The sequence below is a fragment of the Silurus aristotelis genome (assembly GCF_946808225.1).
Source record: "Silurus aristotelis genome assembly, chromosome: 27".
In the NCBI taxonomy this organism is placed as follows: Eukaryota; Metazoa; Chordata; class Actinopteri; order Siluriformes; family Siluridae; genus Silurus; species Silurus aristotelis.
This window is the reverse complement of record NC_139600.1, coordinates 1,113,224-1,140,902: the sequence shown is the minus strand read 5'-3', so window position 1 is coordinate 1,140,902 and position 27,679 is coordinate 1,113,224. Positions and strand designations below refer to the sequence as shown.

At 39.0% G+C, this 27,679-nt stretch overlaps 2 protein-coding genes across 2 annotated transcripts; both read right to left on the bottom strand.

Annotated features, from left to right (window-relative positions):
* Positions 1–4,513: 4,513 nt before the first annotated feature.
* LOC310721013 (putative C-type lectin domain family 20 member A) lies at positions 4,514–12,057 on the bottom strand. The gene is made up of 6 exons (XM_083532210.1): positions 12,004–12,057; positions 11,434–11,487; positions 10,579–10,974; positions 5,123–5,464; positions 4,920–5,011; positions 4,514–4,784 (listed from the first exon to the last, which is right to left on the bottom strand). The coding sequence occupies exons 2-6, from the start codon at positions 11,468–11,470 to the stop codon at positions 4,677–4,679; spliced, it is 975 nt and encodes a 324-aa protein (XP_083388336.1). The 5' UTR covers positions 11,471–11,487; positions 12,004–12,057; the 3' UTR covers positions 4,514–4,676.
* A 4,601-nt stretch (positions 12,058–16,658) lies between these two features.
* LOC310721527 (putative C-type lectin domain family 20 member A) lies at positions 16,659–18,517 on the bottom strand. Its single transcript, XM_083533265.1, has 5 exons — positions 18,476–18,517; positions 17,646–18,026; positions 17,158–17,496; positions 16,955–17,049; positions 16,659–16,841 (listed from the first exon to the last, which is right to left on the bottom strand). Exons 1-5 carry the CDS (start codon positions 18,510–18,512, stop codon positions 16,734–16,736), a joined length of 960 nt encoding a protein of 319 aa, XP_083389391.1. The 5' UTR covers positions 18,513–18,517; the 3' UTR covers positions 16,659–16,733.
* Positions 18,518–27,679: the final 9,162 nt, after the last annotated feature.

Below are 27,679 nucleotides of genomic sequence, written 5' to 3'. Positions count from 1 at the left end.
ACAGGTAACAATAACGGACGCTTGTGAGCTGTGAGTGAGGGGTTTAAGTAGGCAGGCGGTTAATGAGACCCAGGTGTGCCGCCTCAGTAAGCCGGTGATGAGCTCCGGACGGGCGGGGTGCGCACAGGCGAGGAAGCAGGGAGCTCCCTGACACCACCCCCTCCCCCAGGGACAGCACCGGACGTCCTAACCCGGCGATGAGGACGACCCCTCGGCCGAGGCGCCGGGCGGCGCGGGTGCGAAGCATGGAACTCCGCCTGCAGCGCCGGGTCCAGCACATTCTGTCGCGCCACCCAAGACCGCTCCTCCAGACCGAACCCCTCCCTGTCCACCAGGTACTCGAGGCGACCCCCACGCCGCCTGGAATCCAGCACCTCTCTCACCACGTAGACCCCGGGCTGGTCCACGACCTCAGGCTGAACGGGCGCCGGGGGGCCACCTGAAGGGCGAGAGACAGGAGAGACACAGGGCTTCAGTAGCAACACATGAAATGTGGGGTGTTTGCGGTACCTCTGTGGCAGGTCCAGCTATTAGGTCACGTCATTGACCCGTTCCAAGACCTTGAAGGGCCCTACGAACCGGGGGTTCATCTTACGGCAGGGCAGTTTCAACCGCAGGTCCCCGGTGGACAACCACACCTGGTGGTCGTCGAGCCGCCGGGCATCCGCATGCCGGCAGGTGTTGCGGATGGCTCGGCGCAGCTGGGTGTGTGCGGACTCCCAAACCCGGCTGCTCTCTCGAAACCAGAAGTCCACGGCAGGCACGTCACACGGCTCGTCCGACCAGAGGAACAGGGGTGGCTGGAAACCTAATATGCACTGAAAAGGAGCGAGTTCTGGGCTTATTCTGCCCACGGCAGGAACCTACACCACTTCTCTTGGTCCTGGCTACAGTAGGTTCTCAGGTAGTGGCTGAGCTCCTGAATCTTCCGTTCCGCTTGGCCATTTGACTGCGGGTGATACCCCGAGGTTAGGTGCACCGAGACCCCTGTCTGAGATGATCCGAAGTTCCGGAAGACGTGGTGAAATAGGGCCTCAGCTGTTTTAAGGGCGGTGGGCAAGCCCTTCAGGGGGATGAACCGGCAGGCCTTCGAGAAGCGATCCACCACCACCAAGACACACTTGTGACCCTCAGACCGGGGCAGATCCGTCACGAAGTCGATCCCCAGGTGAGACCAGGGATGCTGAGGAACGGGGAGTGGCATCAACTTGGCTACGGGCAGATGACGGGGTACCTTCGACATCGCACAGGTGGAACATCCCTGTACGAACCTCTTGATCTCCTCTGTCATCTCAGGCCACCAGTATCGAGCCCTGACCATCTGTTCGCTTCTCTCCTGGGTGGCCGGAGCCAGACCCTTCGTGGACCGACCGGATGAGTCTGGGCCTGCAGGAGGTAGGGACATAGGTAAGTCCCTCAGGGCACCCTGCCGGGGTGGTTTCGCGGCGGGCAGCATTGCGGATCTCCGCGTCGATCTCCGTCGCGTCGAGGATGAGTGTCGGAGGGAGAATGGGCTCAGGTTCTCCCGGTAGGTAATATGGAACCGAAACCGGGTAAAGAAGTGCGCCCAATCGTGCCTGTCGGGGATTGAGCCTCCGAGCCTCCCGGAGGTACTGGAGGTTCTTGTGGTCGGTGATCAGCGTGAATGGGTGTTCGGCTCCCTCCAGCCAGTGTCTCCACTCCTCCAGTGCCAGCCTGATTGCCAAGAGTTTGCAGTTGCCGATGTCGTAGTTCTGCGGCGGAGAGCTTGTGAGAGTAGTAGGCACACGGGTGGAGCTGAGAAGGTGTGCCTGACAGCTGAGAGAGGGTAGCCCCCACTCCGGTGGACGAGGCATCCACTTCGACCACAAACGGCCTCCGGGGGTCGGGGTGACGTAGAACCGGGGCGCTGCAGAAACGGCGGCGAAGCTCCTGGAAGGCCTCCCGGGCCTCATGGTTCCATCTCAGGGTTCGGGCCTTTCCCCTGAGGAGTGAGGTGAGAGGGCCGGTGATCCGGCTGTATCCCTGGATGAACCTGCGATAGAAAATACTTAACAGTACTTAATCATCTATAACTTTTTTTTTTTTCTAACAATATCAACAGTGAATAATGGACAGTAAAGCTCGAAGTGTCTTCTTTTTAGAGATATTTACATTGTGTATGAAGCCCACTTTTATCAGGAACTGTTAACATTTAAAGTTATGTAGCCCATTTCAGCTGTGAGTCCCAAAATCAGTGTCGAAGGCTAACAGGTTAAGTAACTTATATTTCAGAATACCTGCTGTACTCACTGTACACATACGATTGTGTGGCCACTCTCAACTCCACCACCATCATCAAGTTTGCTGACAACACTGTTGTGGTGGGCCTGATCTCCAACAACGACAAGACAGCCTACCTACAGGATAACAAGGAGTAACAACTTTCTCCTGAACGTCAGCAAGACTAAGGAGTTGATAGTGGACTTCAGCACGAAGCAGGAGCAGTCATACCAACCGCTAAACATCAACGGGACCAGTAGAGAGAGTGGACAGTTTCCAGTACCTGTCTTTGTTCTGTCACACCAACACCCTGGTGAAGAAGCCCGGCAGCGTCTGTACCATCTGAGACGCTTAAGGGTCTTTAAACTACCCTCTCAGGTGATAAAGACTTTCTCCACCTGCACCATTGGGAGCGTTCTGACGGGTAGCATCACATTTTGGTTCAGTAACAGCACCATGCAGGACAGACAAGCCCTCCAGAGGGTGGTGCGTTCAGCTGAACGTAACATCCACAACGAGCTCCCAAACCTGCAGGACATCTACAGCATGCGGTGCAGGACATCTACAGCACGCGGTGCAGGACCAGAGCCAGGAAGATTGTGAAGGACCTCAGACATCCCAACAATGGACTCTTTTCTTTGTTGCGTTCAGGGAAACGCTTCTGCTCCCTAAAAGCGAACTCAGCGAGAATGAGGAGGAGCTTCTTCCTGCAGGCCATTTGGAGTTTAAACCAGGAAACACCCAGGATCTAAAAACTGGTCCACTCTCTCCATCATCACACTTCTTCTCTGTACATATTTCTCTTTTCGCACTACGACACTTTAAACTCTGGACTCGCAGAGCACAGTGCACTTTATATTTTATACCACACCATACCGCACACGGACACTTTACACCACACCATACCCCACACGGACACTTTACACCACACCATACCGCACACAGACACTTTACACCACACCATACCGCACACGGACACAATCACAAAAACACCTTAAATTGTTTACTGTTTACTGCCATAAGCATATTTGTATATACATATTTTTTCTCATATATATCTTTATGTATTCTTTTATTTTATATAGTTTTTTTATTTATCTGCCTTCTTTTTCTTTGTTTTATTTCTTTCCCCATCCTATTCCCTCATGCCGGACCGTCGTAAAAAGCATTTCACTGCATGTCGTACCCTGTATGTGTGTGTATGTGACAAATAAAATTTGATTTTATTTGAGTTGTAAAATGCACGTCTGCACAGCAGGATAATTAACACTCCCATCAGACTTCACCTGCAGCCTCATTACCGGTTTTCTAACAGCAGAATCTAAAGGAAAAATAAAAAAATAATAATTTATTTCATTCTCTTTTTCCTTTCAGTCATGTTCTTAAAAATGCATGTGGATCCGTTATGTTGGAGAAATATTGTTTATGTAATGAATTGAGGGTATTTTGTTCTGTAAATTTGAATCCTTCAAATTAGGCATCTTGTGATGTTTAATTATTTGTGAATGAATCGAATCGAACCGGGGGCCAAAACTCAAAGCACACTTGAGGTCGTGGGCCGAACAGGACAAACATTTATTAAACACACTAAAACGAAATGTTTATTTTAACATGAATAAGAAAAATAAACAGACAGGAATATTATTCCAGAATAAATCAACTTAAACTTTAAATAACTTCAAATATTTTGCTCTCCGTAAAAATATCTCCAGTCAAACACCAGACGTCTCACAGCTTCATCATGCAGCTCTTCAGAAACTCTCCCTCAGTGAATAACCTGCTGATGAGACTCTGATTTCTCCTCTGTTTTTACACCAGCTTCACTTTGGGATTTTGCTCTGGTGAAAAAACATCTGCTGAAATGTCAGATTCTTCTTTAACTCTTCTACTTTCTGGATCTTCTGCTCTGCATTCAGGTTTTTCAGCTTCTCCTGATGTTTTGTCTCGTAGTTCCATCACAGATTCAATTCCTTAATTACAGCCACAATTGTTTCGATAATAATGACACACAGGTTTACCGCCAGTGTCAGTAAACATCTAATCAGAAACCCATCGGTTTTGAAAGGCTCTCTTTTCAGACTCCACGTTTCTCTTGGCCACTGTGAGGCGCTGTTTCACAATAACGTTACAATAGGGTTAAATACATCGACAGAAGCTCGACTTGATTGACACTGGAATGTTCTCAGGTAGTCTAGTGTCCGGTAAGGCAGCTGAAGTGCTGCATTATGGGATCTGTAGTTTGAAAGTTTGAAAAAAATTTGAAATTGCATAATAGTGGAAAGTATATAATATTTAAAATGTTCAAATACACACGGGTTGTTAAGTTGCATCATCATTTTCATAAATTAAATATAAATGATTTACTACATAAATGATTTACTACAACAATAAGTAACAGTAAACTATGTTCATTGTACATGTTTAACATTTAGGCATTACAGGCCATGCTTTTTTTTCTTATAGAAGATATTCCCATCTGGTTGCAACTTCCAGGACAGTGTGATGTTCTTGAACATGACATGTTCCTCCAGTTTCTTTTTCATCTGAAGATCAGATTCAGGATTTAATCATTAAAACATACAAGAAAAATGATATTAGAGCAGCATTCTTGAGAATAACAAAAATGTGTGCAGGTGAGCAGTAAGAAAGTTGAAACTCACCAAATTTCAGGGACTCACCTGCTCTGAAATGGACGACTGCACAGCAGGATCAAACACACTTCCATCAGACTTCACCTGCAGCCTCACTATCTGTTTTGTCACGGGGGAATCTACAGAATAAACACACATAAATTGTTCTTTTCCATTTTCTTTTACTTGGACTTTTTCTTATGTGGTTGTTCTTTAGTTCATTTAAATAACAGGTATTTACTGTTACTTACTGGTGTAACAGAAGAAATAGTACTGAGCAGTGCACGGTTCATCAACGTACAGCCCTTTATAGAGTGCTCCACAGTTATCTGAGCCATAAATATTATTGGGTTGTGCAGTATACCATGGGAGTTTTGAGGTCTTGGTGTTGTTTACCCACTTCCATGTCTCTCTGGACAGCCCAAACCAGGAATCCCCCTGGATAGTCATCACCTGTGTTATGAAGTCATTATCTGAGCTGTTAAGAGAGCTGGCGAGGTCTGTGTGATGTGTTCGGCAGTAAGTCTGAGCTCCAGCCCAGTTTAGGAGAGGACTAGCAACACCGATAAACCTGTCAGCATCACTGAGATTATCTGGGAATAAAAAAAAAATATTTTTTTTTCTTTACTTTTTTAAATGTATTATGTTGCAGTCTGATACTACAGTTATTCAATATATATATATATATATATATATATATATATATATATATATATATATATATATATATATATATATATATATATATAATGTTATTTTTATATATATTTCATATATTATATATACAACTCTTATATAATATATTTCATATATTATATATATAACTCTTTGCAATGTTTCTTTGAGAAACTCCTTTCTGATTTTACTCCAATTCAATTCAATTCATTTTTATTTGTATAGCGCTTTTAACAATGAACATTGTCTCAAAGCAGCTTTACACAGATAATTCGGTGATTAAAAATGAATATGTTCTTTATGAGTAAGTTTGTCCCTGATGAGCAAGCCGGTGGCGACTGGCGACTGTGGCAAGGAAAAACTCCCCGAGATGGCATAAGGAAGAAACCTTGAGAGGAACCAGACTCAAGAGGGAACCCATCCTCATCTGGGTTACACCGAATGTCCATTTGTGGCGGGTATACAATGTTGCGGGGTTCAGTGATGATGATCAGAAGCGAAGTGTATTTCTGAGTCAGTGTAGGAGACTGTTGACATCAACTACAGTCCAATCCAGGCAGGCCTGGATGAAGTGGGAAGATCCACGGGGGGGAGAGGGGCAGGAACAGTGGTCACTGGAGCCTCAGGAGCATGTTTAACTCGACCGAGAGAGAGAGAGAGAGAGAAAGAGAGAGAGAGAGAGAGAGAGAGAGAGAGAGAGAGAGAGAGAGAGAGAAGAGGGTGACAGGAAGAGAAGGATATGGATTATTAAGTGTACCTATTGTTGCATGAGAGTTAAAGTCACTGTGCAGTTTGGACTCCGGCAAGACTCGCTATGGCAGCATAACTAAAAGGGAGAACCAGAAGGCAACACAGACATAAGGGATCTCTGGGATAAGAGACGGCCCACCACACCACCATCAACAAACCTGAGTGAATGTGTGAAAGTGAGGGGACGACAGCATACAAATATCCCAGTTCACCAAACACTCCATATCCATGATCCCTCCAGAACAGAGTCCAGAACACTGGTTGGAAGGCTGTTCCATAACTGTGGGGCTTTATAAGAGAAAGATCTGCCCCCCGCTATAGTCTTCATTATTGGAGGAACCAACAGATAGCCTGCACCTTTTGATCTAAGTAGGCGTGGAGGATCATACTGGTACAGAAGTTCACTCAGATACGGTGGTGCGAGACCATTAAGTGCTTTATATGTCAGTAGTAGAATTTTATAATCAATGCGAGATTTGATTGGGAGCAGTGTAGACTGATTAATACAGGGGTGATGTGGTCATATTTCCTAGATCTAGTGAGGACTCTTGCTGCTGCATTCTGAACTAACTGAAGCTTATTTATGCACCTACTCGCACACCCAGACAGTAAAGCGTTACAGTAGTCTAATCTAGAAGTAACAAAAGCATGAACTAGTTTTTCTGCATCCTGTAACGACATCATATTTCTAATTTTAGCAATATTTCTAAGGTGAAAGAAGGAGATCCTGGTGATATTATTCACGTGAGCATTAAAGGAAAAACTCGAGTCAATAATCACACCAAGGTCTTTGACAGCCGTACACGCTGAAACAGAAACACCATCCAGAGATGTTAGGTAATCGGAAAGTTTGCTTCTAGCTGCATGTGGTCCTAGTAAAAGTACTTCCGTCTTATCTGAGTTTAGCAGAAGAAAGTTATCGAGCATCCACTGTCTAATGTCCTTTACACATTTTTCAACATTGTTAAGCTGATCTCTCTCATCTGGCTTTGCTGAAATATACAGCTGTGTATCATCAGCATAGCAATGGAATCTAATACCATGTTTATGAATAATTTCTCCAAGAGGCAGCATATATAAAGAGAAAAGCAGAGGGCCTAAGACAGATCCTTGAGGAACACCAAACTTTACCTCAGAGAGTGTGGAGAACTCACCATTAACATCAACAAACTGATAGCGATCAGTCAAATAAGACCTGAGCCAAGAGAGAGCCGTTCCCTTTATTCCAACAACGTTCTCAAGTCTAGCAAGTAGTATAGTGTGATCAATGGTGTCAAAGCTGCACTAAGGTCGAGCAAAACAAGTAAGGAGACAAAACCCTGATCAGAGGCCAATAACAGGTCATTTACCACCTTAACTAGCGCCGTCTCTGTGCTATGATGAGGCTGAAATCCTTAATGATACATTTCAAAAATATTATTCATAAGTAGGTGTGAGCAGAACTGCTGTGCTCCAACCTTTTCTAAAATTTTGGCTATGAAGGGGAGATTTGATATTGGTCTGTAGTTGGACAGCTGACATGGGTCAAGGTCAGGTTTCTTAATTAGGGGGTGGATAACTGCCAGTTTGAAGGATTTTGGTACAAAACCAGTGCTAATGTAAGAGTTTATTATTTTTAAAACAGGTTCAATTACCTCTGGAATGATCTGTTTAAAGAAACTTGTAGGCAAGGGATCGAGAATGCAGGTTGATGATTTTGATGAGGAAATTAATGTAATTAAGTCATTCTCGTGAATAGGAGTAAAACTTTGTAATTGATTGTCTGTTATAATTACACTGCTGTCTACAGGGTTACTTGTAAAATAATTTGGATTTATATTACCGTCTGGATTTTTTGCCTGATGTTTTCAATTTTATTATTAAAAAAGTTCATGAAATCATTACTACCTAATGATGGTGTGCATGTGAGTGCAGTGCTTTTATTCCCTGTTAATTTTGCTACCGTGCAGAATAAAAATCTAGGATTATGCTTGTTATTTTCTATGAGGGTGGAGAAATATGCTGATCAGCAGCACTAAGAGATTTTCTATAAATTAGGAGGCTCTCCTTCCATGCTATTTGAAATACTGTTAATTTTGTTTGACGCCATTTACGTTCTAATTTTCGAGTGGTCTGTTTTAAGGTGCGTGTATGATCATTATACCACTGTGCTAATTTTTTCTCCCTGATCATTTTGGTCTTAAGGGGAGCTACATCATCTAGAGTATAACGTAATGGTGATTCTAGGTGTTCAGTGGCCCAGTCGAGCTCTGCAGGGTCTGACGGAGATCTATCTAATATCGTAATTTCTGGAAGATTGTTAATAAAACGTGCTGCTGTAGCTGACGTGAAAGTACGCTTAACACGATAACGTGGTGAAGTAGTAATGCAATGACTGAGGCAGATTTTAAAAGAGATGAGATAATGGTCTGAAATAGCTTCAGACTGTGGAATTATGACTACGTTTTTTATTTTTAATCCAAATGTTAACAACAAATCGAGAGTGTGTCTCCACTATGAGTGGGTCCTATAACATTCTGATTAATTCCAACTGAATCTAGAATGGACACAACAGCTGCTCTTAAGGAGTCTTCCTGATGATCAAAATGAATGTTAAAATCACCAACAATTAATGCTTTGTCTAGAGAAGTAACTAAATTTGTGATGAAATCTGCAAATTCTATGAGAAAATCAGAGTCGGGCCCCTGGGGGTCTATAAATAATAATGAGTGGAATTGTCTGACTGGACCTGCTTTCAGACACTGAATATTTTATGCTGGTGTAAAGAACTTCAAATGTTTTACATTTGTGTTTAGTCTTTTGTGTGACGCTTAGATTATTATTATAAATAGCTGTGACTCCGCCTCCTCTGCCATTTAGACGGGGTTGGTGTATGTAGCTATACCCAGGAGGACTCGCTTCATTTAATGCTAAATATTCATTTGGTTTAATCCATGTTTCTGTCAAACACATTATTTTAAACTCCTGGTCGGTAATAATTTCGTTTACATTAAGCGCTTTAGACGTGAGAGATCTAATATTCAGCAATCCTATCTTTAGATCAGAGGTGCTGCTGTGTGTTCAGTCCTATTTAATTTTATGTTAATCAGGTTACTAAAACAGACTTTCTGAGAATTCCTATATTTTGGTTTCGCTCGGGGGACAGACACAGTCTCAATTTGGTGGATCCTGAGTGACGACTCTGTGCAGCTAGCAGACGGTTGGTTTAGCCTGTCTCCACTCCACTATTTCTCACTGCAGCATTGGGGAAATTGGTGATCCTCTGCCCATCTTGACTTCTGAGAGACACTGCCATGCTGAGAGGCTCTTTTTATACCCAATCATGTTGCCAATTGACCTAATAAGTTGCAAATTGGTCCTCCAGCTGTTCCTTATATGTACATTTAACTTTTGTGGCCTCTTATTGCTACCTGTCCCAGCCTTTTTTGCAATGTGTAGCTCTCATGAAACCCAAAATAAGCCAATATTTGGCATGACATTTTTAAAACGTCTCACTTTTAACATTTGATATGTTATCTATATTCTATTGTGAATAAAATATACATTTATGATATTTGTAAATTATTGCATTTCTTTTTTATACACAATTTGAACAGTGTCCCAACTTTTTTGGAATCGGGTTTGTATATCCACACATTTTCAGTATATCATCTTTTGCATTTTTGTTATTATTACTTCTTCATTTTTTATTTTAAACTTCAGCAACCACTAACCTCTTAAGCACAAGTTAAGACCAGTTTCACCCGACAATTATTTTTCCCTGAATCAGGAGAAAATCAATGTGCACCCTGAACCACATACTGTATACCAACAGGCTTAGATCCTGAGAATCACCTGTTGCAGTGAACCTATAACTTGAACATGAGACTTGATTTTCTTTTAAATTCAACTTTCTTTGTTGCTGACATTCTTGGAATCTTAGGGCTATGGTCTAATTAAATTTTTCATAGAATAAACTACAGCTGAAACAAGTGTGGGAAATTAGTTTGGATGAAAGAGTTCAAATTCAATATACCCTCTGCAGACCACAAAGATTTAATAACATGGAAATGAAAATAAAAATGTAAACTGTAAATCTGAGCAACCCGGTACCAAATGAACTACATTCCAGTACTGGTCTGCAAACTGGTGGTTGGGAACCCCTTATCGTACCCCGTTACAGTATAATTTCTTTGTTGTATGAAGAAAGGTGGAGGGAATGATTAAGGCCTCCAAAACCTTGATGCAAAATCAGCAATTAGACCAAAACTAATCACATCACAATCTCGATAATGAGACTCACCGTCGTAGCATATGAAAGGCTTTAGATCTGCACATGGTTTATCAGCCCAGTATCCAGTTGTATTCATTATTACACAACACGATTCTTTCCCAGCGTAATTATTCGGCTCTTCAGGCATCCAATTCGTAAAAATGCTGTTCTTCAGCAGGATGTCATTTAAGGACCAGCGCCAACTATTGGCATCATTGTACAATCCGATCCAGGCAAATGTGGCCAGTTTTTGTCTTGCTGCCTCTTTCTTAATTTGTAATAAATCGACATTAGTGATGATGATTGCCAGGTCAGTGTACATCATCCTGCAGTAATTCTGTGCATCAGGCCACGACTTCTTCATCAGGATCATGTAATAATTGCGTGAAATCTCTTGTGGGACGGATACGTCGAATAGTATAAGACCTGTTGGCGATAATCTGTTATAGAATATTCTAAACATTTTTGATATCATACAGCATGCACTGGAAGAACTTTACAGTGAAGTTCACCACAAATGAAGAATTTCTACAACCCAAAATTCCACAACCCAAATTCCAAACGAGTTCAAACCAAATAAAATCACAAAAGAAATTCAGAAAAAGGTTAAAGGAGAATACGGAAGGGTTAAAATATATATAAAATATATAAAATACACTATAAGACTGGAAGATTGTGCTAATAAATAAAATCAAGTAGAAGTAAAACACATGGAAAAATATATATTTTTAAATACTTCAACAATTATAAGAGTTAGATATGAATGATAATGTGGTGTGCATGACAACTCTGAATATGGGCCCTGTGTGTGTTTTGTGTGTGTGTGTGTGTGTGTGTGTGTGTGTGTGTGTGTGTGTGTGTGTGTGTGCTTAGAAATACACTTACTATTGAGATAAAGGATGAGAAAAAGTCTCTCCATCATGGATAAACACGAGGTCACTGTGGGGTTAAAATAAGTTATTAATACATTTAACAGCGTTTGCCTACATGCCTTTTTTTGTTGGCTCCTGGTGGGATTCAGTTACAAGTTGCCTACAAGTTGGAATGTTGCAATCACAGGATAGTTATGATGATGAATTGAAATATCTATCTATCACATTGCAGCACATGTCGACGTTTAAACCAATAGCTTGCAGCCATGTAATTGTATAACTTTAATATATTATAAAATTATAAAATAAATGCCACCAGGTCCCCTGGTGGTCTAGTGGTTAAGATGCAGCGCTCCCACCGCTGCGACCCGGGTTTGATTCCCAGTCAGGGAACCATCCCCAGCCACTCTTAGTGCCGGTCCCAAGCCCGAATAATGTGGGGAGGGTTGCATTAGGAAGGGCATCCAGCGTAAAAAACGTGCCAAATCAAACGTGCGGAGGATCCGCTGTGGCGACCCCTAACGGGAGAAGCCGAAAAGAAATATATTATAGAAACTAAATGCCACCCAACACCAAAACATACCTTAGCTCTGAAATCTGCTTCTGTTTCTTTAAAGTCTTAGTTTTCACTGCCTAAATACTTCAACTAGACACCTTGTCATTTCTTTACACAAATCACTTGTGTTTAAAATATGCACGTAAAACAAATTTAGAGTATTTACATCAGGCAGAGACTCATTTCCATTCTGAATATGACAGGGTTGAATGCCCCTGCGTGTTGCTGCTGTAATGCCCAACTGGTAGTTAATTAGATATAATTTAGTTTAATTGGTGGTAGTATTTAAATGCCCAGAAAGGAAGCGCAGGAGGGTATAGGTATTGGCCTATAGTTGGACAGCTGACAGGGGTCAAGGTCATACAAATACTTCTACATCTACTCAAGACATTCTGAACATGCTAATCCTGACTTACCTTAGTCCAGCCTGCATGATTTCAATCTGAAATTGATTGAGTTGCTACACAACTGTACACCTACTCGATGAAATTATTGTAAAGAACAGTATTTTAAAGAGACTAAAACGAAATGAACCCCACATTATATTAACGTGTACACATGTCGTAAAAGATAGCAAAGGTGTACAGAGCACGGAACTGGACATCAGGACCTTTACACCGCACTCCATCACAGAAATGGATCATATGCTAAGCTAATTGGTATTTGCTTTGTAGATCACAAGTACCCAGAACACCGAGCAGGTTTGTGTATATGATGGATTTGCAACTTTTATTTCATCGATATAAAAGAGCACAGATAATTAAGGGCCTTGCTAAAAGGGTCTAAGAGTGGCAGCTTGGCAATAGCAGCGCTTGAAGCCTGGATCTTCAGAGCAGTAACCCTGAGCTACCACTCATTAGTATTAGTGAACTGTTATAACTTCAGAAGTAATCAGACCTCGTCTAAAATGAGAAATTCCCCCATTAGAAATGGTTATGCACATTATCATGTAAGGTGCAGTTATCACACCCCTAACTAAAGAACCTGACCTTGATCCCTGTCAGATGTCCAACCATAGGCCAAGATTAAACCTCCCTTTTATCTTCAAGATCCTGGAAAACCTTGTAGCACAGCAGTTCTGCTCATATCTGCATTACAGTATGCATATGAGTGTATGCACACAATTTCCTCCGGTTCTTCATCTGTGGTATGGGCCAGGACATTCAGGATATGCTTGCTGAGAATCGTCTCATATCGCAAATATAGGAAATATGATGTTTCACAATGCAATAAAGATCTAAATTCGTTCATGGTTTTGTTAACTTTAGGTTTTGCAGTGTCTTACTTTCCTGATGTTAAAAATCCTTACTACAACCAGAAGATTTCACCACATCACCCCCATCCCATCCACTTTACATTGGCTTTGAATCATAGATCAAATTTCGTTACAATCATTTGTTTAGGCACACCTTGGTTTGAATAGATTTGCTTAATGTAAAGGTCTGGAGAGGTCAAGAGTATCACTCGCAGTCTTAATGTTTAATTCATGCTCAAATTGTGGATAAGAGTCTCTTAAAGATGTGGTGTTTGTGTAAATGAGCACAGGTGAAATCACATGGTTACTGAAAGCATTGATTATGTCTCTCTCTCTCTCTCTCTCTCTCTCTCTCTCTCTCTCTCTCTCTCTCTCAGGGGAGATGAACTGTGGGACAGTGATTAAGAAGCTGCTCTACAGGGCCTGTGTTAGGGTTTTAAATAAGAATAAACTGAGTGCGAGGGTGGACCCCCAGTGAAGAAATGTTCTTGGTTTTAATGCTGATATTAAACCAGAGTGGAGACACTGTACAAACCACCGTTTGAAAAAAAGAGCTGCTGACCTCCAGTGGAGGATTTTACACTGCATCATCCCTGTGAACTCTTTTATTTCTGTTTTAAACCCTGATGTTACACCTGACTGTGTAACATCAAGTCTGAGGGTTTTTTATGCTCCAGGTTGCAGTCACTGTTTGTGTTTTTACGGAGCATTTTAAGGTCTTTTTATGTTGATTTTACTGTTCAGTGTTTTATTTTTGGTTTTTAATACGTTAGGAAACACAGGTTCAGGTGCCAACTGGTTAATTTTATGGGTCAAGCGAAGATCGCGATATACCTCAGCCGGAAAAACCAGATCACACAGAACACTGACTGTGAGACACAAGAATGTTAAAAAAAGGCTGATAAAATCAAGAGTTTTAATAGATTGTAATTTGTACAGAAGTATGAATGATGTGGGTGTGTTTAAATGTGTGTGGTGTTGGAAGAATGATTTGTGCTCTGTTACAGAAGGAGAATAAACTTTACTCCAGAACTGAACAGATCACTCGTGTTTAAATGAATTTACTGAAAATATCTTAATACCTACTTCATTATTTATTTATTAATTAAAATAAATTTTAAGTTACCTTTCTTTCTTTCTTTCTTTCTTTCTTTCTTTCTTTCTTTCTTTCTTTCTTTCTTTCTTTCTTTCTTTCTTTCTTTCTATTTCTCTCTCTCCCGTTCTCAATAAGTGTTTAATTGATGTTGAATTTGTCTCTTTTAAACAGTGTGTGTGTGTGTGTGTGTGTGTGTGTGTGTGTGTGTGTGTGTGTGTGTGTGTAATCAAACACAGCTAAACTAAGTTTTCTGGAAATCTCAGACTATAGCAGCCATATTTGGAGGCAGACGGCAGAGGTGTCTGCTGGGATTTGGAGCCTCATAGGGGCGGAGCTCTGACGCTGTCCTCTCTTACAATCTCCTCCCTCTGAAGATGTTAGGAACGGATCCATGTTTAGGAGGAATTGAGGAAGTTCAAACTTTCCAAATTAGACATCATTAGAAATGAATAAATAGAAATGAGAAATTATGAATAGCTTTTTTTCATGTGGCATGTAGAACAAATCCACATATTCAGAAGTAAATAGAAATGAAAACCCTGAATCACTTTTTATCACTAGAAAATGTTTATATTATAGTATAAATAAAGCAGGCTGGAGTGGTGTTAGATGTTTATATTAATGAAACTGATTAATAGTTACAGAAATGGTAATAAAAAAAAAGAATGATTGTAATTTGAAACAGTAAAACATTTATTATAGTTTTTTAAATTTTTCGATATTTCACTATATAACCAAGGAATCATCGGAAAGCCTAATCATGACTGTTTAATTAATTCTACATTTTTTGTTTTATATACCGATGAATTGATAAATATGTTAATGATGCAAATGCAAAACTTACTTTCTGCAATTATTTGTCTACAGAGTATTTAGAAAGAAAAAACTCCATGATGTCAGACGCAGGTCAGGTCTAGATTCTTACACACATTATTCCTAGGATCTTTTTACACTCGCACTGGGACTATTTGAATACATTTTCTTGTCAAACGAAGATCCAGATCTCGGTTCTCCAGTGTGGGATTTCCATATAAACCAAGCCTTCGAATTGGACTCTACCACTATTAAAATAAACGAAAGAAATCCCTGTTTTCTCTTCTGGTAATTTGTCTAGAGCTGCTTTGAGACTGTCTGTTATTAAAAGCGCTATACAAATAAAAATGAATTGAATTAAATAGGAAAAGAAATGTCACCCGAGATCACAGGTCTAAATGTCACAGAGAGGATCGTATTATATACTGCATTAAACCTTAAGTTTAGAACAAAAACTGTACATTAAGTCAGGTGATTGAAGGGTTTATACCAAATAATCAGTCCAGTTACTACTCAATGATGAGATTGAATTGACAGAGAATACAACAAATAAACATTCTGACCTTTGAGAACTTGTGTGTCAAAGTTAATCACATGCAAACCTCATTTGCATTCAGGTTTAAACCTAATCACCTGCTTACAAAACACTTAAACATGTAAGAGGATCTTTCATGGTGGCTAAGATCATTGTTGAAAAAGGATTTTCTTTGCATGTAGCTCCACAGAACGTATATTTTAAACTCAACATGCAATAAAGCTGTTTGTTTTGGCTCTCCAGCACCTCCATTTCAGCACTTCTGTTTGTGTCACTGACTGTTTTACTGCAATATGAAAAAAATACTGCAGTTTGTATTCTGGGTAGAAATGAAACATTTTCTCAAAGGGATCAAAAAGGTATTTTAAATAATTTAGAAGTCTTTGCTTTGTTTGCTGCTGATGTGAGGAAGGTGGACTGGTAGTGACGTGTGTGATGAAGATGCATGGGTCTGGATGAATAACAGTATTAAGATTAATACGATCATGGCTACAGAAGTCACAATAGTTCTTGAATTAAAAAAATTAATTCGCTTTATTATGTATAGTCTTAAAGAATGCATATACAAAAATCATAAAAAAAAAGAAGTTATAGTTATTATTTTGACTGTTCATAATGACATGCACTCTGCATCCTCCGCGTATCTTTGTGTTGCGGTGAGTCACTGCAGTAAAAAACATAAATCCAAGTTTAAATATATTTAAAAAATGTTTGGATCTGATGCCCCCTACTGAAGTACAGCTTTAATTTTGACGGTTAAATAAGCAGTTCAGGTAAAAAAAAAAAATTTTTAGCAATTTGTACAGTAGGTAAGCATTTATACAACATATATCAAGCACAGGGCTGCTAAATCTCACAACATTCTCAATTTATTCTCACCACATTCTCAATTGCGGAACCTTGAAATGACTGATACATTACTGATCAACATGTTCCAAGCAGAACCACTGTGCAGCCATCTGGTCATTGGTGTTAGTGGACAAACTACAATAATATTTTTTTACTAATAAAAAAGAAAATATTAGACTGTTATTACGGACTTCTTGGAAAAGAAGAGGTTAAAGGTGACCCTTGTATTTTTTGTGAAAGACTTCTCCGTCCGGCTGCACCTTCCAGGTCACTGTGGTGTTCCCCAGCATGCCCTTTTCTTCCAGTTTCAGCTTAATCTAAAGCATAGAATCAGAACTGAATGGATTATTTGTAACAGAAAAGGAATATGTTTTGATAAAAAAGGTGAGAAGGAGGAAAAATGTATCATATTTTGGGAAATACTAATCACCTTCTCTAAAATAGCCGACTGCAGGGCAGGATCGAGACCACTCCCATCAGACTTCACCTTCAGTTTGATCATCTGCTGTTCCCTCGCCGGTCTAACTGTGGTTGAACACACATACGATTTCCCATTTATTTTTTACAACTTTGTAGATACTGTATTATGATTGAATTATTATTAGTATCAAAGACAAATTAATTTAAACTTACTGGTGTGGCAGTGGAAATAAGCTGGCTGACTGCAGTAATAATTATTAAACACTTTGTTGTTATGTGATACACAGTTCGCATTTATTAAATTAGGATTAGGTTGTCCAGGAGCCCATGGGAGGTTTGAAGCAGTGGTCCCATCTGACCAACTCCAGGTTTTTCTATATAATCCAATCCAGGAATCACCCTGGGCATTCCTTATCTGCATTAGCAAGTCGTTATCGGCGCTGTTAAGGGAGCTGGCTAAATCCGTGTGATAGGTTTGACAGTAACTTTGAGCTTCAGGCCACGTCATCGGAGTTTTGATGCCGATAAACCTGGCAGCTCCACTGAAATAAGCTGGTAAAAAAATAGCAAGGTAGAGATATATCAGATAGGAAAGAAAGCATGCACTCTGGAAAAAGAATCAAACTTTCCAAAAATAAATGAAAAATTCAAAAACATTCCAAATATTTTGTTCAAATGTTTGTAAATCAGCAATGACTCACCATCATAGCAAATGATGGGTCTTGGGGATGTACATTGTGCATCTGCCCAGGTTCCATAGAGATAAATTAGAACACACGCTTCGTTCCCACCATAATTATCAGGCTGTCCATTATACCAATTAGTATAAGGGACATTCTTCAGTGGGGACTGAAGTAAAGACCAGTGCCAGCTGTTGACATCAATGTACAGTCCAATCCATGTATATCCTGTAAATCCTACTCTTGTTGCTTCTTTGTTTAAATCTATCCAATCCTCATTAGTAATGATGGTTGCCATGTCAGTGTACATGGTTCTGCAGTAAATCTGTGCATTTGGCCACGGTAAAGGATTCATGATCAGATGATAACTGTGATGGACGCTTCTATATGTAGTTACAACACCTTGAAGGAAACAAACACCATTTATATTTTTAGCAATTTAGTTCATACAGAAACAGTTGCCATAACTCCTGTAAACTAATCTTGGTGGAATTCTAGAGGCATAAAAAAGACAAAGATCCTAAAGCCCCTGAAAATGACCCTTAGCCAATTGTTCATTATTAGCATAAAGATGAACATTGCATTGGACACAATGCAAGAATGATTCCCTCTGTAAAATTTAGGAGGCTTTGGTCTGATCACATATCAGATATATAGATATACTGTAGTCAAATATAGAAGGAGAAGCATCTGAGACTGTTTTCTTTCTCTTTCTAGAGAACATCCATAAATACAAGCACACGCCTTTACACACAAGCTTCGTTTTTACCGCCAAAAGTAATATAAAAAAAATTGGGTCCATTAATCTATATGAGAAGTTCTAAATTGTAAATATGATCACACTCACTCACCACTAAAAAGCAGGAGGAGAATCAGTTGCTCGTTCATGATGAGTACGGAGCTGTGCTGTCAAAAAGGAAAAAAAGTTGACGAAAAGATTAAAAAGCCGTACATAAATAAAAAAATTAAAAAAAACAACGCTTAAATCTTAACACCCTCACATTTTTAGAAAAAACTAAACTAATCCCATACAATGATTTACGATAAAAATAAGATTTAAATGAAAATAAAACTACAATAACTTTAATTTCAACCATTTGCTAAACTAAAATGAAAGAAAAAGAATTCATGTTTAGAATTGAAATGCTATCCGACTTTCATTGATCCTTCCTAAATGGTGAAATTAGATTTTTTCAACACTGAAAAGTATTAAAGATTTAAATCTACCTGTAAAACAAAACCTGAAAGCTGCCGTTCCTTCAGAAGCTCTGTTTCAGCTCCTCACTGCTCATGCAAAGACACCGCTCTGAAATAGTATCTCTTCACTGGACTGACTGGGTTTTATTTGTTTTCTGCTTTCCCTCAGACTCAAAAAAAAGACTCTTTCAACAAAACCAAATGCTGAGCCGTCCTCTTTGTTCAGCTCAGAAAGGAGGTAACTGAGGTCCTCCGATTGTCTTTAGCGCTGGATTTCAGCGCTTCAGTGATCAGATACAGTGTTCAGCATGCGCAATATCATCATGCCTTCGAGCAGTATGATAAAAATCGAATCTACTGGGAAAAGTGTTGTAATTCGAATTATTTTACAATGATAGATGATGGATCTATAAACGATCTACAAAGTGTTGTATTGGTAAAGGAAGATCTGTATGATGTAATCAATTCCAGAAACACGAATAAGGGCCGGATTCTAACGTGTTATATAATGCAGTGAGAAATGGATTGTGATCATTTAAATACATTTACTTGTCAAATGAAAAGTAGCTTGTGTGGGATTTACGTGTACAACAAGCCTTCAGATTGACGCCACAACTATAAAAACAAAGAGTCCTGTTTTTCATAGGAAAAGAAGTATTACTTCAGACTAACTTCAAGTGGTACATGTCTACATGGCAGCAAGTTCCTTATTACACAGTTGAGGACAAGACAAAGCTGCAGATTAAAAACTGATGTCAGTGCAAGACTGTGCAGATCTAAATACATTTCCAGCAAACAGAATGCTCTCCTGAGAATTTCAATCAGTGCTTCTGTTGATCAGTTACTGTAGCCTTCAGATGCTGATACCAAGCAGGTAATTGAGAGATCAACACATCTAACCAACCAGTCACCATATACATTCAAACAGTTACAGCAAACTAAAATTCTGGCGTTAGATTTCATTAAGTACTGCACAATCTGCTTGCAATTAAGTGTCCTTTGCATGTGTAGGTGTAATAGACTTATAGACAGATAGTATTATCAAGTCAGATGACTGATAGTGTCAGAATTTAAACCCCGTGTCTCAGCAGATGTTCAAGGTTCAAATCAGTTTTAACTTTTAACTACTTAATTACCAATCAGCTTTAAAACTTAAAATAATACATAAGCAAACCAAAAGAAGAGATTTTTTTAGTTAAGGAATGAGAAATCAGCTTTATTGCAGTCAGAACTTTCAGGAGAAAGTCAGCGGTTGCATGCAAGTGTGAAGTCAACCAACCGCTTTTATCCGCTTTTCTTGGAAGCCTCGTTTACCTCCGTACAATTCTAATTTACATGTAAAAAGATTTCACACCTTTTCAAAAAATCCCCCGATCATGCACTCCCCCACCCCCACCCCCAGTTTCACACCTTTTTTCTTACCAGCATCTTTTGATTTTGCTGTGTTTCCAAAGCGGCCCTTGGAAATTTCACACCATCTTTTTTTTTTTTCTTTTTTTCCACTCCTTGTTTTTTCGTTGTTTTTTTCTCTTTTTAACCTGTTTGGGTTGCATGCTTCAGGATCGATTTTTTTTTGTGAGCAAGATGAGTACCACATGATGTCACACAAGTTATGCTCAAAATGATTCTTATATGATTTGGCCACTTTTTCCAGATGTTGATGGGAGGTCTCTAAAATGTGTTCTCTTCTCTTAAATCACTCTCTCTGCTCATATAAAGAATTTGTCATCGTAAAAAATAATTTTATATAGAGAGTTTTACATATTGTACTTCCCACTATACCTGTTTTTTTTTTTGTTTGTTACCAGAATAAAGAAAATGAATTGCCATCAATAAACTAATTAAAATATAAGCCATTTGTAAAAAAAAAAAAAAAAAAATGTATTAAAGAATTTATCTTATGTAGTGCATCGCTCCACATTCTGTCTGAGAATAGACACACCGGAATCTAGATTAGTGGGTTTTAAAGGGGGGGGGGGGTGTGAAGGGAGAAACTGAAAGCGGTTGCATGCATCTCAAGGCCAGATAGATCCTTATGGTGAGAAGACCCCCTTTATACTCATCCGTTTCCTAAAGGACGGCGGCATTTTTTACAAATGGCTTATATTTTAATTAGTTTATTGATGGCAATTCATTTTCTTTATTCTGGTAACAAACAAAAAAAAAACAGGTATAGTGGGAAGTACAATATGTAAAACTCTCTATATAAAATAATTTTTTACGATGACACACTGATTTGTTAAACCCAGTATTTGGACATTCCCTCTATGCTTTTCTCTTCATCCAGTGGCCACTTACAAAAAACAGGTTACAGATTAAATATTTGTCATTACATGCAAAGCCGACTTTTAAAACTAAGATGACAAAATAAAATAAAACAAATAGGTTTGTTTCTATATTTTAGGCAAATCATGTCCTCTGACTCTCCCTAATGATTAAAGCCAACATGCTGTAAAGTTTAAGTTTCTTTACAAAAAAAAAAAAAAAACCCTTCCAGGTTACTGTGGTGTTCTTCAAAACCCGAAAGAGAAGCTCTCCGAACGCCACTGCCGGCGTGGTGCTGAACGAACAGCTCCAGTTCAGCATCGATGTTTATTATTTAAATGTTTAGCATTTATTATTTAAATGACTTCTTTTTTTATTTTCTTACTTTGACTCCAATCCCACATGAGGCCGACTCCATGAAGACTATTTTTCATAGTACATATAAAACATACAGTATGAAATGTTATAACTTACATTTGCAAACAATTTGAATCATCTTTAAATATATCCATTATCTCTAAGCTATTTGTAGTTTTTTTTTTTATTAAGAAGTATTTGTCCTGAAGGTTTAGCCACATCAGAAGAATAAATGTACTTTTAAAAAAAACTATTTGGAGATCACATGACCTACAACAATGGATTTCTTGCTACCTGATCACTTGATTTCAGCAGAATTATGAAGTACCCAAGTCTCATAATGTCACTTTTCAACCTGCTAGATTCTAATATGGTTTCTCGAGGTTTAGTGAGTAGAAAGTATGAGCCACTTCTTGCATGACACAATTTAAATATCTCAATAAAGAAAACAGGCTCATCTTGGTCAGTTACACGTGTAATAACACAAGTTCAGATTTGTTGTCAGATCTTCTGAAGACTCAGATTGCAAAGGACAGATTGCTTTTTATTTTATTTGATGATTCTGCACCATTACTAACTGTTCATTTAAGGAAAATCTTGTTGGTTGCTCTTCAGCCATTTCAACCATATCAAGCATCTGACGTATATTTGCTCCTCTGGAGTGGCTTTGAGCTTCAAAACACTTCATAAACTAGATTCAGAATTTGACTCTTTTGAAATGGATAAACAATTGGTTTTGTGTGTCTGTGTGTGTTCAGGTAGTAGGACTAGTTTAAGACTACTGGTGTCAAATAAACTCTATTTCTTTCTTTCTTTCGGCTTCTTCCATTAGGGGTCGCCACAGCGGATCCTCCGCACGTTTGATTTGGCACATGTTTTACGCTGGATGCCCTTCCTAACGCAACCCTCCTCAATTTATCCGGGCTTGGGACCGGCACTGAGAGTGGCTGGGGATGGTTTCCTGACCGTGGATCGAACCCGGGTCGCAGCGGTGGGAGCGCTGCATCTTAACCACTAGACCACCAGGGGACCTTAACTCTATATTGTATTTAAAACAAAACAAAACAAAACAAAAAAAAAAAAAAAAAAAAAGAACAATTCTAGATAAATACACATATTAGTGGGATACAGGAACAAGTCTTTCTGCTTCATGGTGTAGCTGTGGAGAGAAAACAATAAAAAAATGAGGAGAAACACCAAAAAAAACATGTACAATCAGACATTATAATAATCATCCTTCATCTGTCACAAACATGATGCTAAGCAGTTCAGTGTGTTCAGTGTGAGCATGTCGAATCACTCAAACATCTGATCAATATATTATAGATTTCAGTACATGATGATATACAGTATGCTTATAGCTTCATATTTTCAGTAACAACAGCAATAACTGTGAAGTGAACATTCTGTCCAGGCTAAAATAGATCCCACAGTCAGAATATTCATTCCAAAATGCAATAAATGTATTTATTTATTTATGTTTTTCTTTTTTTTTTCTTTTTTAAAAGACACTCACATTTTCTTCAATTGAATGAGTTTAACACAAATATCACTATTTCCTGTGTTATACTGTAAACTATATCACAGCTCAAAAGTCGACAGAATCAGTTTTATTGCCAGTTAATGTGGTTCATTTCCACATAATGTTGTGAAATAAAAGGTCAAGACCAATAAATCTTCATGTATGTGCACTCTTACATAAAGTACACAATATGAAGACTGTTAATTAAAGTGAACAACAACAACAACAACAACAACAACAACAAGCAAACAATGTTTAAAAATGAAAACATCAATCGACACTAACCTTGATTCTGAAAACCTGACGTTGTTCCTTCAAAAGCTGTGCTCACTTCATACTGTATCTTCACTGCTGGAGTCTAATAACCAGCTTAAAATCTTCTCACGTTTACGTGAAACATGGATAAGGAGAATTTACATCCCAAGTGGTAGAGACTGATTTGCATTTTGACCTGCCCAGTGTATTCAGATGAACGAGAAAAGATAAAGGGATGAAAATGCAGGGTGAATTTATTAAAAACAAACAAGTAAACAGGCAAAAATCCTAATAAAAAAACCCAACAAGGTTCAGTTAAAGCACAAAAACCTGCATGAGGCAAATGAATAATAATAATAATAATAATAATAATAATAATAATAATAATAATAATAATAATTTAAAAAAGAATGACAAAAGAAAACAGGTACAAGCAACGATTAAAATTCGAAATGCAAACGCTGAGCATTAGTTTGCAATGAGCAGGTAGAACTTTGTCTTCGATATATACAGTGAGTAGTAATTGCATACTTTGTGTGAGTGTGTGTGTGTGTGTGTGTGTGTGTGTGTGTGTGTGTGTGTGTGTGTGTGTGTGTGTGTGTGTGTGATTACTAATTGTCCACACCTGTTCGCTAATCAGGTGAATGGAAACGTGATAGATGTCCACACCGATACATATATTTCTCTCTGTTTTTTGGCCTCCCTTTCACAGAGGTGCCGTTTTCAGTCAGCGAAAGCCATAATGGAAACATTTGAAAAGGTGTGGTCGGTAAAAACAGAGGCTTTCGAAAAATGATGCATTTTAAGTGACGTTTTAAAGAACCAGAGGGTAAATTAACTGCGGGTTGAAAGACACAGATCAGTGAGCAACTTTAAATGTATCTGGATTAGCGTAGCCGTAGCCAGAGTCTGGTGATCTCACCTGGAAGCTCTGAAGGCTAATTAGCATACTGTGGTGAGTTCTGAGAACCTCAGATTTTGATGTAATTATTTGATCGAACCCTTGTTCGAAAAAAAAAAAAAAAAAACACTCTGAAGCTTAGTGGTTTTAATGCTTCTCTTAAAGAAGAAATCCTCCAAGTGAAGTTTTTCTTTCTCTTAATCTCTGGGAAAGTACTGCACCAATTCTTGCTTTTGAGAAGCGCCATTTTTGCCGTCACTGCAGAATTATACAGTGATTTGGCTGAGGTTCTGGAAATTGATGTATAATTGATGCTTGAGCCCTTCCCCTGTGTACACCAGACAGAGAGTGGGGTTATATGGGCAAAAAACTCAATAGCACAGGCATTTGGGCTTTGGTGAAGCTCAGGTCAGGGGTTAGCTTAGTCTTATGCAAAGTGAGCTTATTAAATTTCCCTCACATTCTTTAATGAAACTTTCTTTAACACCTGAGATCCATTTCGGTTTCATTAGAACCAAGAGGAATTCAAATATTTGTCACACATTCCAGCAAATCAGATCAGATCATTTATCTGACATTACAGTGTAGTAAAAACACAAAAAAACATTTGCAATGCAATTTAAATAAATTTCATTAACAAATTAAAAGTCTTCTGAAGAAGGCAAAGCTTTCGCATTCATCTTCGGAACTGCACACAAACAACAATGCTGTGATGAAAATATCTATTTAATAAAATCACTCAAATTCACTGTTACAAATATGCAATTTGCTAAATGTACAAGTTACACAAGCACAAGCAAATTCACTTTTAAACAACACATATGCAGAATAAGAATAAGTGTAAGCCTGTTAACACGAAGTGGGCTGTTTAAATGTTGCCCATGTGTCTAAAAGTGGTCTAGAAATTTAGTCATTTGTTCAGTTGTATATATAAAATGACATTGTGAAAAAGATTACAGCTGATGTATTCTGAAATGTGCTGATATTTTAGGGTCATTTCTTTAATTGCATTTGAAGTCCCTCTTTATTATTTACTTTTAGGCATAAAAGGAAATGCTTGTTTTTTTGTAGAAGATGTTTCCATCCGGGTGCGACCTCCAGGACATGTAATGTTCTTGAACAAGGCCAGTTTCTCCTTCATCTGTAAAGCAGAGTCAGGATTTAATATCTTAAACCAACAAGAGAAATCATATGACAAACAATTCAAGAATGAATACGAGGAAAGCGAGCAGAAAGGAGAGCAGCAGGATCAAACACACTTCGGTCGGACTTCACCTGCAGCCTCAGTACCTGTTTTCTCACGGGAGAATCTACAGAATAAACGCACATTAAATAAATACAGAAATATAAATCTTGACATTATCTTGAGGAAAAAAAACTTACTGGTGTAACAGAAGAAATAGTGCAGGTTGATGCATTGTTCATCAATGTACAATCCGTTAAAATCTGCTGCACAGTTTTCACTTCCCAATTTATTATTGGGTTGTGCAGGATACCATGGGAGGTTGGACGTCTTGGTGTTGTTTAACCACTTCCATGTCTCTCTGGACAGCCCAAACCAGGAATCCCCCTGGATAGTCATCGCCTGTGTTATGAAGTCATTATCTGAGCTGTTAATCGAGCTTGCGAGGTCTGTGTGATGTGTTCAGCAGTAAGTCTGAGCTCCAGCCCAGTTTAGGAGAGGACTAGCAACACCGATAAACCTGTCAGCATCACTGAGATTATCTGGAAATTAAGAATATTTTTGTCTTTTTACACTGAAAATATGATCCAGTGATGCAACCCAAAACATGCACCTATTAAATGTATTATATATACAGTGGAACCTCGGAGCTCGCGGCCTCAGCGCTCGCGACCTCGCATGCTCGCGACCTACATTCCGACCGGCGACTCTCATTCAGATCGGCTCGTGTGCAACCGCGAGCTGCTCAAAACGCTAGTTTTAACATTTCTAATCAAGGTTTATCTCATTAAAATTGTCTAAAAAATGCTTTAAAACTATTTTTATTATGTATTATTCTACTGTACTTTTACTTTACTGTACCTGTACTTTATTCTTTTTTTTATTAAGCATTGTAATTGCTGTTAATTTACATAAAGTATTGTTAAAATAGTCTAATAATTAAGTGTTATGGAGTGAAATAGTGTTATTTACTCATTCAAATCGATTTTGTCTTCCCGTGGGCTCACCACCTGCAGGAGGGACCGTAAGGGACGGTGCTGTGAGGATTGGGCAGCAGTCGAAGGTGGGGGCCTGCTTAGACTGCTGCCCCCACGACCCGAATTACGGATAAGCGGGAGAAAATGAATGAATGAGTGAATCGATTTTGTATAGTGTTCTTTGGGTTTTTACTGGGTTGGAAGGGGCGTATCAAAAGGTCGCCGGTCTTGGTCCCTAACCCTCGCGAGCTCCGAGGTTCCACTATATTTATATATATATATATATATATATATATATATATATATATATATATATATATATATATATATATATATATATATATTGCATTGCCAATGCATTAACATTACTTTTCATCTTTGTTCAGCGAACTGAAATCTTCACATGGTTTATCAGCCCAGTATCCAGTTGTTCCCATTATTATAGCACAGGATTCCTTCCCAACATAATTATTAGGTTCTCCAGTAATCCAGTTCGTAAAAATGCTGTTCTTCAGAATATTGTGAGAAAGTTGAATATTGGGGACTCGTGATGTCTCACTCTAATCAGCTCATTAAATCCAAACACCTGTTTAGGTTTCCTGAGTCTTTAAATAGTGTCTCAGTCTGGTTCAGGCTCCACAATCATAGGAGAAGACTGCTGATCTGACAGTTGTCCAGAAGACTATCGTTAAACCCCTGCACATAGAGGGTGAGACACAAAAGGTCATCGCTAAAGAAGCTGCTGTTCACAGACTGCAGGATCCAAGCACATTCATGGAAAGTTGATTGGAAAAATCAACTTCAAGAAACATCAAGGAAAAAATGTGGTAGAAAAAGGTGAAACGAAGCCCATTCAAGAATTTGAGCTACAACTGAAGCATTCCTCGTGTCGAGCCACTCCTGAACCAGAGACAACGTCAGAGGTGTCTTACCTAGACAAAGGACAAAAAGGACTGGACTGTTGCTCAGTGGGACAAAGTCGTCTTTTCAGATGAAAGGAAAGAAAATTTTGCATATACAGTAATTTAGAAATCAATGTCCCAGAGTCTGGAAAAAGAAGTGAGATCAGATAATGGTCTATTTTTTACATTTATTAATATTAATATCAGTTTCAGACAAGTCTGTTCTTTTAACTCTATGTCAGACTCCATAAACCATGATTTGATGCGCTTGGTGTGAAGAAACACGAGTGCGCTGTACAGATTCGAGATTTCAACCCCTAAACATATTTATGATCAATAATATTATTGAATTTAATCCTGTCCTTCTCTGACATCAGTGCCTAAGCTTAGTGCTTAGTGCTTTTTGACTAGAAATGCAATAATTCTCATAGACGCAACGAAAACGAATGAAATATCCAAAAAGGTCATAGAGAAATAAACGCTAATGTTTTACATA